Source organism: Pyrus communis, chromosome 8, assembly GCF_041283825.1.
Source record: "Pyrus communis isolate YQ-2024b chromosome 8, ASM4128382v1, whole genome shotgun sequence".
NCBI classification, from domain to species: domain Eukaryota; kingdom Viridiplantae; phylum Streptophyta; class Magnoliopsida; order Rosales; family Rosaceae; genus Pyrus; species Pyrus communis.
The window spans coordinates 6,860,807-6,878,380 of NC_142572.1; the positions used below are offsets into that span (position 1 = coordinate 6,860,807).

Sequence of the window (17,574 nt, forward strand, 5' to 3'; positions counted from 1 at the left end):
CCTGGGTGATGTGGGATGTCACAATCCACCCCCCCTTAGGGGCCCGACGTCCTCGTCGGCACACCCGCGGCCAGGGTTAGGCTCTGATACCAAATTGTCACATCCCGGCCCGGGTGGGACCACTTCCCGGGCCCGACTCCACTACCGTAGCACGATATTGTCCGCTTTGGACTTACCATTCCCTCACGGTTTTGTTTTTGGGAACTCACGAGCAACTTCCCAGTGGGTCACCCATCATGGGATTGCTCTAGCCTCCTTCTCGCTTAACTTCGGAGTTCCTACGGAACCCGAAGCCAGTGAGCTCCCAAAAGGCCTCGTGCTAGGTAGGGATTGGAATATACATTTAAGGATCACTCCCCTGGGCGATGTGGGATATCACAAAATTAGATTCCCATCTCTATTTTTCCTTGTTCATTAATTAAAATCTTGTTCCTTTTCAATTTCTGATTAAGGTCCTTAGATTTTAATAAACGACGTTAATTATTTTAATAATAAAATATTTTTTATTTCTAAGTATATTCAGTTAATGTTAGAAACGTTACATTTGTTATATTTATATTCATGGCTAAATATTTTGTCATATACTTTTACTTTTTGTTTGTACCCTTTTTTAATTTGCAACCATTTTTAATTTTTTTAATTTTGTACTGATTTTCTTTTCAGTTTAATTTGTACCCATATATTAATTCCTTTTTGTGCCCATATTTTTTAAACTCTTATTTGTATTTGTACCCATATTTTTCAATTATTTGTACCCGTTTTTAATTTTGCTAAATGTACCCATGCTAATTATATGTATTTAATTTATTTTTTAAAATATATCAATAGTTATTTTTTAAAATATGTTAATAATTATGAGGGTACGTTATTTTTTTGCTATAATTTTTGTGAAGAACAATATTACTCTAAAATTAATTTTTAAGTATTTATTATATTTAAAAATATTATTTGAATTTGTTTAAATGTCATAATTTGTGGGACATTAAATGCATAGATACATGAGTTAAATATCTTAAATGAGGCTAAGGATCTCGATCAAAATATCTAAACAAATAAGATTTCAGTCTAATAATTAGGTTGATTAGGAACCGAAACCAAAATGTCGTTAAAAAAATGACTACCCTTCAGAAATACTAATATATTTTAATATTCTCTTTTTTACAGATATTTAGAAAAAAAAAAATTGAATTAATTTGATTGGCGGCAGACATAAGTTTTTTTTGTGCGGCTCTCGACATGGCTGTAGCCTGTAGGCCATTAACCCTCCAGCCATATAGCAGCCAAGGCTTCACCACTCGCGCCAACACCTCCTTTCTCCGGACGCCGCACGTTTCGCGTGACACGTGTCAACAATCTATCCGTGGAGCTGCTATATAAACTCTCCACCACCGTCTCTTTTTCCTAGGAAAACAAAATCCCACAAACACAGATATCCCAAAAGAAAAAAGATTCCTCCCTTTTCCTCACTCCACACACACAAAAGGTGCCCGACACACGGCTGAGATATGACGGCCTCCGTCGAGAACCGCCAGTTCCCCCAGCTCAACCCGCCAATAAACGGAGTCGTCCGCTCCTTCAACTTCTCTGATCCCACACCCCCGAAAAGCACCCCCTTCGTTGACAGCAACGACTCGTCGTCCGACGACGAAAATGACGACAGCGTCGTCCAGGAATACACGGATTTAATCCGGAGAGGCAACAACGAATTAGAGCCGTCGATCTTGGACCCCAGAGATGAAGCCACGTCAGACAGCTGGGTGCGTCGTAACTCTTCAATGGTCCGCCTCACTGGAAAACATCCCTTCAACTGCGAACCGCCACTCACCCGCCTCATGCACCACGGATTCATCACCCCGGTCCCACTCCACTACGTCCGCAACCACGGCGTGGTCCCCAAGGCTACTTGGCAGGACTGGACTGTGGAGATCACCGGCCTTGTCCGCCGACCGACCCGGTTCACCATGGACCAGCTCGTCCGTGAATTCAAGCCACGAGAGCTCCCAGTTACCCTTGTCTGCGCGGGAAACCGGAGGAAGGAACAGAATCTCGTCAAGAAGACAATCGGCTTCAACTGGGGTGCCGCTGGCATCTCCAACTCCTTGTGGCGCGGCGTCCCACTCTGCGACTTGCTCAAGCGGTGCGGGATCCGCAGCCGCAAGAACGGCGCCCTCAACGTGTGCTTTGAGGGGGCCGAGGACCTTCCCGGTGGCGGTGGAACCAAGTACGGGACGAGCTTGAGAAAGGAGGTGGCGATGGACCCCTCGAGGGATATTATCCTAGCATACATGCAAAACGGGGAGCTTTTGGCGCCGGATCACGGGTTTCCGGTACGGGTCATAATACCCGGGTTTATCGGGGGTCGGATGGTGAAGTGGTTGAAGCGCATCGTCGTAACGACGTCGGAATCCGACAACTACTACCACTTCAAGGATAATCGAGTGCTCCCGTCGCACGTCGATGCGGAGCTAGCCAACGCTGAAGGTATTTACGACTTTATCGAACACCTTGTCCGCACTTGAAATTTGAGCGTTTCTGTTGGCCCGTGGTGTAAAATTTAGCGCCGAGGTGAGGTGAAAGTGATAGTGATAGTTGTCAGTTGTGACGTGACTAAACCTAATATTGATAGTTGTCAGTTGTGAGGTGAAAGTGTTACCTTCTTTTACTGTTTAACTGTTTAAGTGTTTACATCTGAAGCTAATACTGTTACTGTGTTGGGTTGTGAACTTATGTTGCAGCGTGGTGGTACAAGCCGGAGTATATCATTAACGAGCTGAATATAAACTCCGTTATAACAACGCCGTGTCACGAGGAGATATTGGCGATCAACTCGTATACAACTCAGAGGCCGTATACGATGAAAGGCTACGCATACTCAGGTGAGTTATAAAGCTTACACTATACTTGTACAACTATTTTTCAAACACAAAACAAGTTGCGTCTAAGTTATATAAGAAAGTTTGAGATAAAAGTTGGGAAAAAGAGTAGGTACAGGTCTCTCAAGACTTTTTTTGTCCATTACACTCCAAAATTATTATTTTTCATTCGATATTTATAAAAATATAAAAGAAAAGTTGTATACAAGAAAGTACACTCTGACTTTTTTAACGAGTGATATTAATAGTCTCGTCGATCCTATCTTTTCGGTTGAAAAATAAAGAATGAAGATTAATGAAACACCGATGCATGTTGATAAAATATCGGAAACCACGTTACGAAAATCATAAAAATTTGTCAAGTTTTTTGGATTTTATTACAGGTCACAATTATTGTTCCATGACTATACCTCATAATTTTTATTTAAAAAATGAAAAAAAAAATGAAGAAAAAAAGTTGAAAACGAAACAGGTAAAAGCTAGGGCTTTTACTTTTACATACGTTGTACGTAGTGATTCAGCTCTTCTGTTTTTACAGGCGGCGGGAAGAAAGTCACACGAGTGGAGATAACAATGGATGGCGGTGAAACGTGGCATGTGTGCACATTAGACCACCAGGAGAAGCCAAACAAGTACGGGAAATACTGGTGCTGGTGTTTCTGGTCACTAGAAGTGGAGGTGCTCGACCTACTCGCTGCCAAAGAGATTGCAGTGCGAGCTTGGGACGAGACACTCAATACTCAACCCGAGAAACTCATTTGGAACGTCATGGTAAAGATATAAGTACCACACTTTTTTTTTTCTTCTACATTTTAAATACTGTCGATATTAAGGGACAATTAAACCCTAAACATATATGGATAAGTACTCGATACTGAACACTTTCAGCCTTCTTATGAATTAATTTAATTTATAAATAAACTGTTTATAATCGTGTTAAACTGTGATTAACAAATGAATAAAAATACTAGAATTTAGGATTAGGGTTACAAGTACAAAATATTTGCTGGAACCAAGTATTTCTTCTTCTTTTTTATTTGTGGGCCTCGAGGCCAGTATAATCGTCGAGTCTTTTTTCAAGGTTAATAATTTGGTAGGGCAAACTTGGCAATATGTGGCTGGCTTTTAGTGGGGTCAAAAATCAGATTGTCACCTATCACTTTCCCCAAATTAAACCGTGGGAGACTTTTCAAATCGATACACTGAATAGTATATCATGTATTACTATACAAATGGTGAGATATGTGTTAAAAAGTTAATAACTTAAAAAATAAAAATTTCCACCATTTCTATTAAAACACATGGTGTACCACTTATGTTCCCCTCACAATTAAAAATGGGGTGTGCTATCCACATATCTTTTTTTATTTCTCACACACCCCTTGTTAATTTATGTTCGTTAATATTCTTCAATTCATCCGATCCGATAACCGAAAACTAAAAAAGTATGAGAAAAGTAAAAAGGCACGTGGATATCACATCCCTTACAAATTTCTCGAAAACGTGGATCTAGCAATTGAAAATGTGTTTCATTTCATTGGTGACGTCACACCATGCATCCTTGGGTCTTGGGACAAAAAAAATTGAAGAAATACTTGTTTATTAGGGGTGCTCCAACCTACACAAGAATCTTCTCCACGAAGTGTGGGTCAGTGGGTTTTTTTTGGGTATAATGCTAGGATTATTTATTTAAATTATTTTGTAAATAATATAGAGTGATTATTAATAATTAAGTATTAATTAATGTATTTATTTTTTATTGATAACATCAAATGATTTACCAATTTAGTCTAATAATTTATCAACTTGACATTATTATTTTTTAATCTAGATGCACCTATTAGTATATTATTTCTACACGCACACATCTCTACATATTTGATATCTTTTTTATCACAGTCTCATTGGGAGAGTATTTTCAGTGTGCTCAGAATACATAATGGTACACCACTTATCACTATACAAGTGATGAGATACCTGTGTTAAAACATTAAAAACTTAAAAAATAAAACTTCATTCCACTTATATTATGACACATGGGTTACCACCCGTATTTTGGGTACAAAGAAAAATTTCTCGAGAGAGAGGCTAATTTAGAAACCGAATATAGTATATCAAAATATAAAAATTGGAGCTCGAACTTTTCTACCATTGGGCAGATAAATTAAAATTCTGAGCATTGATATTTCTTTATTAATGAAGAAAAGTAACAACTATGACATGTTGATAGATGAAGATTGCATTTTAAATAAAGTTACATGTACATCACCTTATCATAATTCCACTTACAAAGATGTAACTTAAACACATTTAACAAAAAAAATATATCGCCAGTAGTTATGTGATATTTTAATCTTTAATTCTTTTTCACTAATTGATTTCTGATTTGTGGGTGTTATTTTTCAGGGAATGATGAACAACTGCTGGTTTCGGGTGAAAACCAATGTGTGCAAACCACACAGGGGAGAGATAGGACTAGTGTTTGAGCATCCAACTCAACCTGGAAACCAATCAGGCGGATGGATGGCCAAAGAAAAACGCTTGGACTCTGAATCCAACACAATCTTAAAGAAAAGTGTTTCAACACCCTTCATGAACACTAGTGCAACCAAGATGTACTCAATTTCAGATGTTAAGAAGCACAACTCTTCTCAATCTGCCTGGATCATTGTCCATGGCCATGTCTACGACTGCACTAGCTTCCTCAACGACCACCCTGGTGGCGCTGATAGCATTCTCATCAACGCTGGCACTGACTGCACCGAAGAGTTTGACGCCATCCACTCGGAAAAGGCCAAGAAAATGATTGAGGATTATAGAATTGGAGAGTTGGTGTCCACGAATTATGCTTCGGACTCCTCATCTAGTTCTCCTAATAACTCCGTGCACGGGCCACCAAGAACAACGTCAGTGTTGGACCTTATTTCCTCTAACATGGCACAGTTAGCCCCAATCAAAGAAGTAACGCATTCAATAAGTGTCGCACTTATTCCGCGTGAGAAAATCTCATGTAAGCTCATAGCCAAGATGTCGATCTCTCACGACGTGAGGCTCTTCAGGTTTGGATTGCCTTCAGAAGACCAAGTTTTGGGATTGCCAGTGGGAAAGCACATTTTCGTGTGTGCTACAATTGAAGACAAGCTTTGCATGAGGGCTTACACTCCAAGCAGCTCAGTTGATGAAGTTGGGTACTTTGATTTGGTGGTCAAGGTTTACTTCAAAAATGTGCACCCTAAGTTCCCAAATGGGGGAATCATGTCACAGTATTTGGACTCACTGCCAATAGGGGCCGCACTAGACATAAAGGGTCCCTTAGGGCACATAGAGTACACTGGTCGTGGTAATTTTTTGGTCAATGGCAAGCCAAAGTTTGCAAAGAAGCTTGCCATGCTGGCTGGTGGGACCGGGATCACCCCAATTTACCAAGTGGCTCAGGCCATTTTGAAGGACCCAGAAGATGAGACTGAAATGTATGTGGTGTATGCAAATCGGACGGAAGATGATATTTTGCTGAGGGAAGAGCTTGATGGTTGGGCTAAACAACATGAGAGGTTCACGGTTTGGTATGTGGTGGAGAATGGCAAGGAAGGGTGGGAATACAGTGTGGGATTCATCACGGAGAGTGTGCTGAGAGAGCACATTCCCAATGGATCGAACGATGTTCTTGCACTAGCATGCGGGCCCCCTCCGATGATTAAGTTTGCCGTGCAACCGAATTTGGAGAAGATGAATTATGATACCACAAATTCATTGCTGTTGTTTTGAAGGGTATATGTGCAGAAGAGGTCGTAATATGTACATATTAAAATAAAGTCAATTGTACTCTATTTGCTATCACGTTGAGAACACTACTACATTAAACAACTTTCAAGAAGAGAACATTTGTGCGACGAAAAAAAATGGCATGATGAAACCTTCATCACCCTGCACTTGTTGCTCAACGTTCGAGAAGAGAACATTTGCACGACGAAAAAAAAAAATTCATCGTTTTGATCTTAGCTGCACACAAACTGAACCATGAGAAGTTTGGCAAGGACTAGCTTTCGAATGTAGTGATAATCGATCTTGACATGCTTGATACGAGCATGGAACACGGGATTGGAAGCCAATGCAATCGCTGAAATGTTGGCACACCAAATCTGAGGTAGAGAAGGCAACTGAAATCCAATATCCGTGAATAGTTTGCATATCCATGTCAATTCTATAGCAGTGTGAGTAAGGGACCTATACTTAGCCTCTGTGGATGAACGAGCAACAGTGTGTTGCTTCTTGGCACTCCAACTAATGATGGAGGAACCAAGGAATATGTAGAAACCACCAGTAGAGCGTCGATCACAAGAATAGGCTGCCCAATCAGCATTTGAGAATGCTTTAAGTGTGAGAGGTGAAGCAGTTTTAGGGAACCATGAACCATGTCCAAGAGTGCCTTTAAGGTATCGAAGGATATGTTTAACTGCCTGAAAATGTAGTTCTTTAGAAGAGTGCATAAACTGGCACACTAAGTTGATTGCAAAGGAAAGATCAGGGTGAGTCCAAGTGGGGTACTGAAGTGCCCTAACTATTGATTGACATTCTTTAGGATTAGTTAATGGAGAACATGTGAGATCCAATTTTGCAGAACCAAGAGGTGTAATGCAAGGCTTTGCTCCATCCATTTTAGTTCATTTGAGAAGATCCAAAATATATTTGGATCGATGAAGAAAAATTCCTGAAGCAGATCGAGTAACTTCCAAGCCAAGAAAATAATGCAAATCCCCTAAGTCCTTAACTGAAAATTGAGCACTAAGTTGAGTAATCACATTAGCATAAGCAGTAGAGGAAGGTCCTGTAACTATTATATCATTTACATAGACTAAGACCAGGACCAAGATAGATTGGTTAAGAAAAAACAAGCTGTGATCAGATTGAGAAACTTGAAAACCCATAGATAGTAATGCAGATTGAAGCTTTTTAAACCATGCTCGAGGGGCTTGCTTTAAGCCATAGAGAGACTTTTGCAAATGACAAACATGATTAGGATGGATCTTGATCAATGAAGCTGGGAGGTTAAGACATGTAGACATTTTCCTTTAAGAAGCCATGCAAGAATGCATTGCTTACATCCAGTTGATGCATAAACCAGTTTGATTGAACTGCAAGAGTAAGAAGAATTCTAATAGTTACTGGTTTAGCCATTAGACTAAATATGTCACTATAGTCAATTTTCTATTGCTGATTGTACTTTTTTGCAAGAAGGCGATCTTTGTACCTGTCCACAGATCCATCAAGTTTTCTTTTGATCCGAAAAACCAACTTACAACCAACAATATTGTAGGTAGAATCAGAAGGTACAAATTTCCAGGTTCCAGTGTTTTGGAGGGCATTAAATTCATCCTGCATTGCAGCTCTCCAATGTTAATACTTGGAGGCTTGAAGATATGTAGATGGGACAAATTATGTGTCAAGATGATGAGGGAGTGGATGTTTAGTTGTTGTAAAGGCTTTGGGTTTAATGATCCCTGATTTGGATCGAGTTTGCATAGGGTGAATGAAGACTGTAGATAATGAGGCTGGTGCAATGGTAGGTGTAGGTTTAGGTAGGTTAGGAGAACTTGGTGGTGCAGGGTTTGGAATGGGTGAATCAGGTAGGAATGTGGGTGCAGGATTTGAATTTGGAGGGGGGAGAACTTGGAGCATTTGTATGAGGTTGAAAGAGCGAGGCAGATTGTGAGATAGGAAGTTGCTGAGAGAGAGAGAGTAGAGTTTCAAAAAAGTGAGAGAAAATGGGAAAGAATGAGATGAGGAGGAACATGTGGTTTGTTGTTGTTCAAGAAGGTTGAAATTGTGAAAAACAAATGTGGCTTCATCAAAATGGACATGTCGAGATACATAAACTTGATTTGTAGGGGGATCCAAGCATCTATAACCCTTATGAGAGAGGTTATAACCAACGAAGACACATGGCTTGCTTTTAGGGTTTAGTTTTGACTTAGTATAAAGTTTAAGCCAAGGGAAACAATTGCAACCAAAATTCTAAGTTGAGAGTAATTTGGACACTTTTTGAACAATTGTTCCCATAGTGAAGCTTTAGACACTGGAGGTAGTCTATTGATTAAGTAAACTGCAGTGAGAAAAGCTTCAACCTAGAAATAATGTGGAACCTTAGAAGCAATGAGAAGAGTCATGGCAGTTTCGACAACATGCAAGTGCTTTCTTTCTGCACAACCATTTTGCTAAGGTGTATGGGGACAACTTAATTAATGTTGAATGCCATGAACAGAAAGATGGTGCTTGAAATCAGAATGAGAAACTCACCCCTTGAATCAGATCTTAAGGTTCCAATTTTATAGCCAGACAAGTTTTCAACAAGTGGTTGAAATTCAATGAAAGTCTGAAATACATCTGATTTGTACTTAAGTGGATACAACCAGTATATTTGGTAAAGTCATCAACAAAGATGATATAAAACTGAGAGCCACTTACAGAACGCAATGGAGCTGGTCCCCAAACCTTTGCATAATCCAACTCTAAAGGTCTAGCTGTATTACAAAGAGAATGCTGAAATGGTAACTTAGCACATTTGCCTAAAACTCAATCTGAACAGAAAAACTGTTGAAAGGAACTAGAAATAGGCAAGGCAGACTTTGAGAGCACAGATTGCAAAGTCTTGAACGTGGGATGCCCTAAACGTTGATGCCAAGTAGTAAGAGAAGCTTTGATTGCAGTATGAGCATGATATGGTGCTGAAAAGTGAGAATATGCATAGAAAGGATAGAGACCATGGCGAACAGGAGCTCTAAAAAGCATCATCCTCGTAGTAAGATCTTTGACATTAAAGTAAAAAAGATTTAGATTCAATGAACACCAATTGTCCCGAAGAAATATATTTGCAGAAAGTAGATCATGCTTTAGTTGTGGAACATGCAACACATTGTTTAAATGAAAAGTTGCAATAGATGTATGAAGTGAAGTAGAACCAGAATGGAGAATTGGCAAACCTTAGCCATCTCCAATATACACTTTGTCAGGACCATTGTATGGCTGTGGATTCTGGATATTGTTGAGATTATTGGTTATGTGAAGCTTACGCTGGAGTTAAGCAGCCATGAAGGAGGAGAATAATTGTTGGTGTTTGCATACATTGCAAGTTTAACTGGTGGAACTCGACCCTGAAAATTAGGATTCATTTGATTTGAGTAGTCAATAGTAAGATGACCTGGATCTTCATAGATTTGACAAGGATTGGCTTTGAAAGTATTTGTAGAATAACGAAAACCACCACGATTTCTTCCTCGATTGTAAGAATTATTTTTGTAGTTGTTTAATCAATAGCGATTGCCTCCACGATTATAAGAATTGTTATGGTGCTGAGAATTGCCTTTGGTGAAGTTAGAAGAATTGGTGTTCTGAGTAGTGTATGCCTGAGGTGTAGGAAGTAAGGGAGTGAGAGTTGAAGCTGCTTGAATGGAGTTAAGAGCTTGATAAAATTCAGCAGTGGAAGATCTTTGAGCTTGTTTCTTGCGAGCAAGAGCCATTTCTTTACTAAGAAAGAAGCCATGAAGGTCATCAATTGAAGTATCAGCCAATGGAAACTGAACCGAGTCCACAAAAGAATCATATTCGTCAGGGAGACCATTGAGAATAATAAGAAGAAAATCATGATCATTAACCGGAAAGCCAGTCGCAGCAAGAGCATTAGTAATCTCCTTGATGTGCTGCAAGTACTCAGAAATGGAGGGGGAACCTTTGGTAACAAATTGTAAGTTCGTGTGTAGTTGATGAATATGAGAGCGAGAGACACCGCTAAAGTGTTTTTCAAGATTAAGCTAGAGGTTACGCGCAGATTGAACACCAATTGTGAATGGAATTAGATCTTCAGAAAAAGTAGAATTGATCCATATAATGATGTTTTGATCATTTTCGTACCAAATCTCAAATTCCGGATTCAGAATCAAAGTGACATTTCCAGAATTATCAATAAGAAATCAAGGCGGTGGAGGCTCAGATCCATTAACGATGTTGGTGAGTTTGTAGCAGCGGAAGATCGATTTAAAGAGAGATCGTCACACAAGATAATTGTGGCACTTCAGCTTGGTTTGAATCATGTTGCCGATATTGTTGATTGTGATTGAGTTGATCGATGCCTGGATAGAAGAATTAGGGTTTGTGTTCATCGGAGAAGAGTTCAGATTGGCAGTCGTAGGGCACTCAGTGTGCAGTAGAGAAGGATGAAGAGGTTCAATCACTGGAGAAAGGAGTGAGAGGAATTGGCCACCATGGATGAACACGAAAGAGAATGGAAGCAATCTGTTTGGTAGGTAAGAAAATGCAAGAAAATTTTGTCAAAGGATCAGAAGTCGGAAGACAGAGAGCCTCGTGATACTATATTGACAAATGTTTTCATTCATATCTTAATGATTAAGTTACATAGAGTATTTATAGGAAAGCTAAAAATAACAAACCAAAACAGAAAGGGTAAATTACAAAGGTGACTTTCCTAATTAACTTTTGACAGCTAGTCATTACTATTTACTTTGGAAACTTTCTCTTCACAAGCACATTCCTACGACGAAAGAAGTCTTTGTCGCTAGAAATGTAACGAAACGATGGTTGTTGTTGCTTAAAGTTTAAAACCACTAGAGCTTGTCATCGCGTCGACACTGGCAACGACTAAATTTTGTTAGGTAGGACTTTGCGTGACTAAGGATTTTTTCGTGTAAACCTTGCTGCAAGGAAATTTTTTCAGTAATATTTTTGAATTATGATATTTTTGTCATTCAAGATGTTATGCGACAAAAGACTTCTTTATGTTAAATCTTATGAGACGAAGGTCACTCATTGCTCAAATGTGTTTTTTAATTTTTTTTTTCTCTTTATTTATACTTTTTAATTAAATTACATATTTAAATTATTTTTTTTACTGTTTTAATTAAATTTAAAAAAATTATATATATATATATATATATATATATTTATGTATGTATGTATGTACAAGCTGAAATTTTTATTGAATATATAAAAAAAAATAGAAAAGAAGATCATCAAGGTTGCTGGGTGGAGCAGTTGGGAGCTCAAAGGTAGCTGAAGAGCAACTGTTGGCATCAAGAGTTAAAAGTCGGACAATTGGAGGTTGTGTAAGATCTGACCTCATCTTATCGTCCTAGGCCGCAAGATGGGCATCCTGGGCCGTAAACTGCTGCTTCAAGTCTGCATTTGCATGCTTTGACATGGCAACATGTCCCGTGCTCTATCTAGAAGAGAAGGCATCAATGTCACAAGATAGTGCATTCCTCATCCCTCGATAAACCTTACCATGAGAAGGCTAAAAATGTTCATCAAGGAAGGAAGATGAGATGTAGATGGAGATGGAGATGGAGATGGAGTGGAGATGGAGTGGAGATGGAGAGAGAGGTGGAATGGATAAAAAGATGGAGGGATATGGAGGGAGTGGAATTTGAAGGGATGGAGGAAGGGAGAGGCAGCTGTTGCAATGAGCTTGCAGTTTTGCCCTTCTTGTGACTGAGTATTCTTATAAATGGGCAATCTTTGCACGATGAAGCCTTTGTCGCACAAGGTAAATATCGTTGATTATTACAACTTATCCCTAATTGAATTTAGGTGAGAACCTTGGGCAACAAAGGTCATATTCGTCGCGCCAAGAACTTTTGCGTGACCAACATGGCTTTCACTGCTCATATACTCTATGCGCGATAAAGGACCTCCGTCGCGCGAGTCATTTATATATATTTTTAATTAATTATATTGACTACTATTTCTCACTAAATTAAATAAAATATTTAAATCGTCTAAGTAAATCAAATGAAGAAAATATTTAAATAAAATACTTAAAGTAAATATTTAATCCAAATACAAATGAAGAAAATATTTAAAGCACCGTCCACAAATGTTAATATAAACCGATTACATACTAAAATTTATTCCTCCATAACATCTAAATAAAACATCTATTGCATTGGTGGTGCTTGTACCTCGTAGTCGGCGTTACGCTTCAACTCTTGATAACGCCTCTTAGGTATGTCATCCAGGTAATTCATTAGCTCAGGGTCATTTTCATAAGTAATAAAATCAACTTGTTAAGCACAAAGCATTGTATTATTAATAATTATAATATAATTTAAATCATGAATTATTAAATTACTAATTGACACTTACCGATATCTCATTCAGCAAAGACTTCTTTATTTCGTTCGACACTATTTTAGAACGACCACTTCGTAGGGTAGTGGTTCCACAATAATGGCCCTATGTTGTGGCAAGCATATTGTGCGTCTCTGTCTTGGCTTCCTTAAGCTTCCTTTTCGAACTTGATTCGCCTACCTTCATCAATTATTTGTTCTCTGATCTGGCGAGACATTTTTTTTTCTTTTTTTTTCTTTTTTTTTTTTTTGTATTTTTCTGAGGCAAAAACAAAATTTTCAAATCAAACTAAGGAATTCATCAAGTGTTACATCTCGGGCTCGACTCCACCGTAGCACGATATTGTTCGCTTTGGGCCCCGACCACGCCTTCACGATTTTGTTTATGGGAACTCACACGAGAACTTCCCAGTGGGTCACCCATTCTGGGATTGCTCTCGCGCGAACTCGCTTAACTTCGGAGTTCCTACGGAACCCGAAGCCAGTAAGCTCCCAAAAAATCTCGTGCTAGGTAGAGATGATAATATACATATAAGACTTACAGGATCCACTCCCCTGGGCAATGTGGGATGTTACAATTCACCCCCCTTAGGGGCCCGACGTCCTCGTCGGCACATATCCGGCCAGGGATTGGCTCTGATACCAAACTCCAAATTGTCACATCCCAGGCCGGCCCCCACCACATCCTAGGGTCGACTCCACCGTAACATGATATTGTCCGCTTTGGGCCCCTACCACACCCTAATGGTTTTGTTTTTGGGAACTCACAAGAGAATTTCCCAAGTGGGTCACCCATCCTAGGATTGCTCTCGCGCGAACTCGCTTGACTTCGGAGTTCCTACGGAACCCGAAGCCAATGAGCTCCCAAAAGGCCTTGTGCTAGGTAGAGATGAGAATATACATATAAGGCTTATAGGATCCATTCCCCTAGGTGATGTGGGATGTTACATCAAGTTTTATTATAATAATCCAATAAATTTTTTCAACAACAAAAAACACCATAAAATTCATAGAAAATTTGGTATTACCTATCCGAGATCCTTCTCCCTCATATCCCAATTTAGTTGGAGCAGTAGCGGAATTGGACACCTACAACATTATAATTTTCATATATTAAAAAACCCACAACTTATGAGTCACAATTTATAAATTAAAAATAATTATTGAAACAAAATTGTTCTTTATTTGGATATATAAAGGCTTACCTTGGAAATTGAAGATTGTTGACAAAAATATTGTTCTTTATTTGAATCTATAAAGACTCACCTTGGAATTGGGATATGAGAGGTTTGGGGAAGAAGAAAAAGTGGGGGTGAGGGGTTTGGTGAAAAGGATGAGGAAAAGGGAGAGCTAATATGAGATTTATAGAACCCTTGAACCCTTTGCGCAATGAAGCACTTATTGTCACAACCCGTCCCAAATTTTTATGATTTTACAAATTTTAAAAGCATGATTTTACGAAATCACCCTAGAGGTAAAGGGTTTTTGGCTTTCGTTGATCAGTGTATAGTAAGAAGTACGGAATTCTTTTAGCGTATTGCTGAAGTATTCGACGATACGGGCTCATAGGAGCAAGCAGAAAAGGATTTCAAATTTTGGTTAAAGTTTTACGGAACAGTAACCGAGAAGCATTTTTAGTTTAATTACTATTTATACTTTATATATATATATATTATAACCTTATTATTATTTTAAGAGTTGTTAGAAATTTGGAAAAAGAAGAAGAAGAGGACTCGGGGAGGAAAAAAAGGATTGGGTGAGTTGCCCAATCAGGAAAGATGAGAGGAGAGAGTTTTGGCGAATCATGACAAGAGAGAAGAGGAGACTAACCAACCAGAGGAGAAAACAGGAGGGAAAGGAGGGAGAAGGAGAATGAGGGGAAGTCAGGTTCCCTTGACCTGTAACCTGTTTTCAACCTGGTCGGCAAACACCTCTCTTTTCGACGATTTTCACCTATTTTTCCGACGAATTGCTTCTAGAAACCTCTTAAGAACTCCTCCACAACCTTCCCTCTATCCATTCCATCTCAAATTTGGAGAGATTTGGCCTTGAAAATGGAGAAATTTGAAAAGAGGGGTGCGACGGCTTTGGCTTCGAATCACCCAAGCCCGAAGCAATTTCTTTCAATTTCCACCACCCATGGCATCCTCTTAAGGCCTAGAACAAAACCCAAGCAATGGTTGGGACGACGGAGTTGTTTTGGAGTCGGATTAAACACACCCAAAACCTGGGGTTCTGCACGATTTTGGTGAAATTAAGGTGCTTCCAAGCCAATTTTGCCTTGGCCACAGGTATAAAGTTTACTCTACTCACTGAGATCTTCATTTGTGTAAATTTTGGTAATTTTTGGAAATAGTTGGATTTTCCGACGAGCCGGAACGGCCGACCGCCACCCACAGCGGCACGTGGCCAGGGGGCCGTCAATGTTATTCTTAGGCTAAATGAATTTCCTTGATTTCAGTTTTGGTGATTGTGTAATGTAGATTGATTGTTTGGACCTAAATTCTTTACGTTACGTTACTTGGTGAAAATGTGAATTGACGATCCGACCATTGGATCGTCACCAAACTTTGAAACGTTGTAATACGTAATATTTGAGGATTATAGGAACTTAGGGATCGGGAATACGATTTATGTATCTTCCGAAATTAGAGTTGTAAGTTGATATAATAGAATGTTAACCGTCACTTGGTTTTGGCAATTGACGGAGATCCGACCGTTGGATGGTAATGACATTTTAGGATGTTGTTCTAGAGGTATATTGTAAACCTCTGGAAGTTACGGATCGAAAATCTGAGTTGTGGATCTTTTGGATCGATCTACATAGTGACGTGTTTTATATAAGTTATATTCTATCGATATGATTTCTGAGGCATGATTTGATGATTGTTCTAAACACCGATCGTCATGACGCCTTGATATGTTGTGCTAGGGAGTTATAGGGTGAATGATAGGAGCATATTTAGGCGACTTACTTAGCTTGTTTTCGTGCATTTATATTGTTAATTCATAGCTGTTTTAGTAGTTTAAGCCATTTTCGTGTGTTTTTAGGTTCATATGGCTTTGGAAGCAAAAAGATGCATTTTGGAGCATTTTGGAGCAAAATTGGACTTGGAATGGATAGCTTATGTTTGGAGCAAAAGGAATGGACGAAATTGAAGACCTAATATCAAAGGATCCTACCTATTCTAGGTCGCAAAACTTGCAATCTTAAGCCATGCCATGTGTCCCCTTATGTTTCCCTTCCTTGCCGTGCAAGGAAGGGCTTTGTTTCCTATTTCTAACTACTTAAAACCACATTCCTCACTCCCATTCCCCATCCACTCATTCATCAAACCATCTCAGCCACAAAAATCCCTTTAATCCGTAGCCTCCCATTGATCTATGAAATCATCTCAGCCGTACCTATTTTCTCACCCAAGGGCCTTTTCATTGTTTCATTTTTCATTTACATATTCATTCAGCCACTTTCCAACCTAATTCACATGCATTCACTCTTTAATCCACATGCATTCACTCTTTAATCCACATGCATTTATCATCATTCAATCTAGCTGTCATTGCACATGTAAACACATTCATTCCAGCCATGCACATTCAATCACACATCACCCATTCACCCTTTGCCGTGCACTCCCATCCCATTTCAGATTGCATTCCATTCATTCCAGCCAAGCCACATGCACTCCCTTTAATTAATTCAACCTAGCTGTCAAAGCACATGCATATTCACCCTAATCATTCACATACACAACCTGCCATCATTCCAGAAATTCCTCCCATTGCCGTGCACATTCCCCTTGCATTTCAGCCATTCCACATGCATTTCCAACCCACATGCACCCTTTAATTCATTTTCAGCACAATCACTTCAAAGCCGTGCATTACTCCTTCATTTCCAGTCATTGCACATGCATTCATCATCATCACCCTAGCTTTAATTCACATGCACATTCAACATTCCAAAAATGAAGCCAACCCGTGCATACACATTTCATTCCAGCTTCCCACAGCTTTTCCTAGCTGTTTTGCACATGCATTCACTTAACCTAGTTGTCCTTCACATGCTCTCCCATCCATTCTCTCCCTATAAAAACCATACACACTTCACACAACATTCATTCACTCTTCCATATTCAGAAAATCATCCATACACACCAACAACATCCCCTTGTGCCGTGAGTTCCCTACCAATCCAAACACCATCACTTCCATTTCCACCACTCCTCACTTCATTCTACATCATCCATAATCCCCAAAACTCACCTTAGACCTTGTGCAGCAACAAAGAGGAAGAGAAGAGGGCCTAAACGTTCATACAATTCAAGTTTGAGTTGTTGGAATGTTTAGGTGTTTCTTTTTCTTTGAATTCAATGTTTAATTTCAATTCTCTTTGTTTTGTAATCATGAGGAACTAAACCCCCCTTGGCTAGGGGGGGATTCGAAATATATGTTTATGCTTGCATTATGATTTGATTACTTCTAATTGCGTTTCATAAGTTGTGGATTCAATTTGTTTAACTGTTTGATTGATAACTTATTTATGTATGTTTATTGAGAGTGCA

At 39.2% G+C, this 17,574-nt stretch overlaps 1 protein-coding gene across 1 annotated transcript; it reads left to right on the forward strand.

Moving 5' to 3' along the window:
* Window positions 1-1,401: 1,401 nt before the first annotated feature.
* Window positions 1,402-7,648, forward strand: LOC137718625 (nitrate reductase [NADH]). Its single transcript, XM_068458174.2, has 4 exons — window positions 1,402-2,481; window positions 2,736-2,876; window positions 3,412-3,644; window positions 5,280-7,648. The coding sequence occupies exons 1-4, from the start codon at window positions 1,506-1,508 to the stop codon at window positions 6,636-6,638; spliced, it is 2,709 nt and encodes a 902-aa protein (XP_068314275.2). The 5' UTR covers window positions 1,402-1,505; the 3' UTR covers window positions 6,639-7,648.
* The last annotated feature ends 9,926 nt before the right edge of the window (window positions 7,649-17,574 follow it).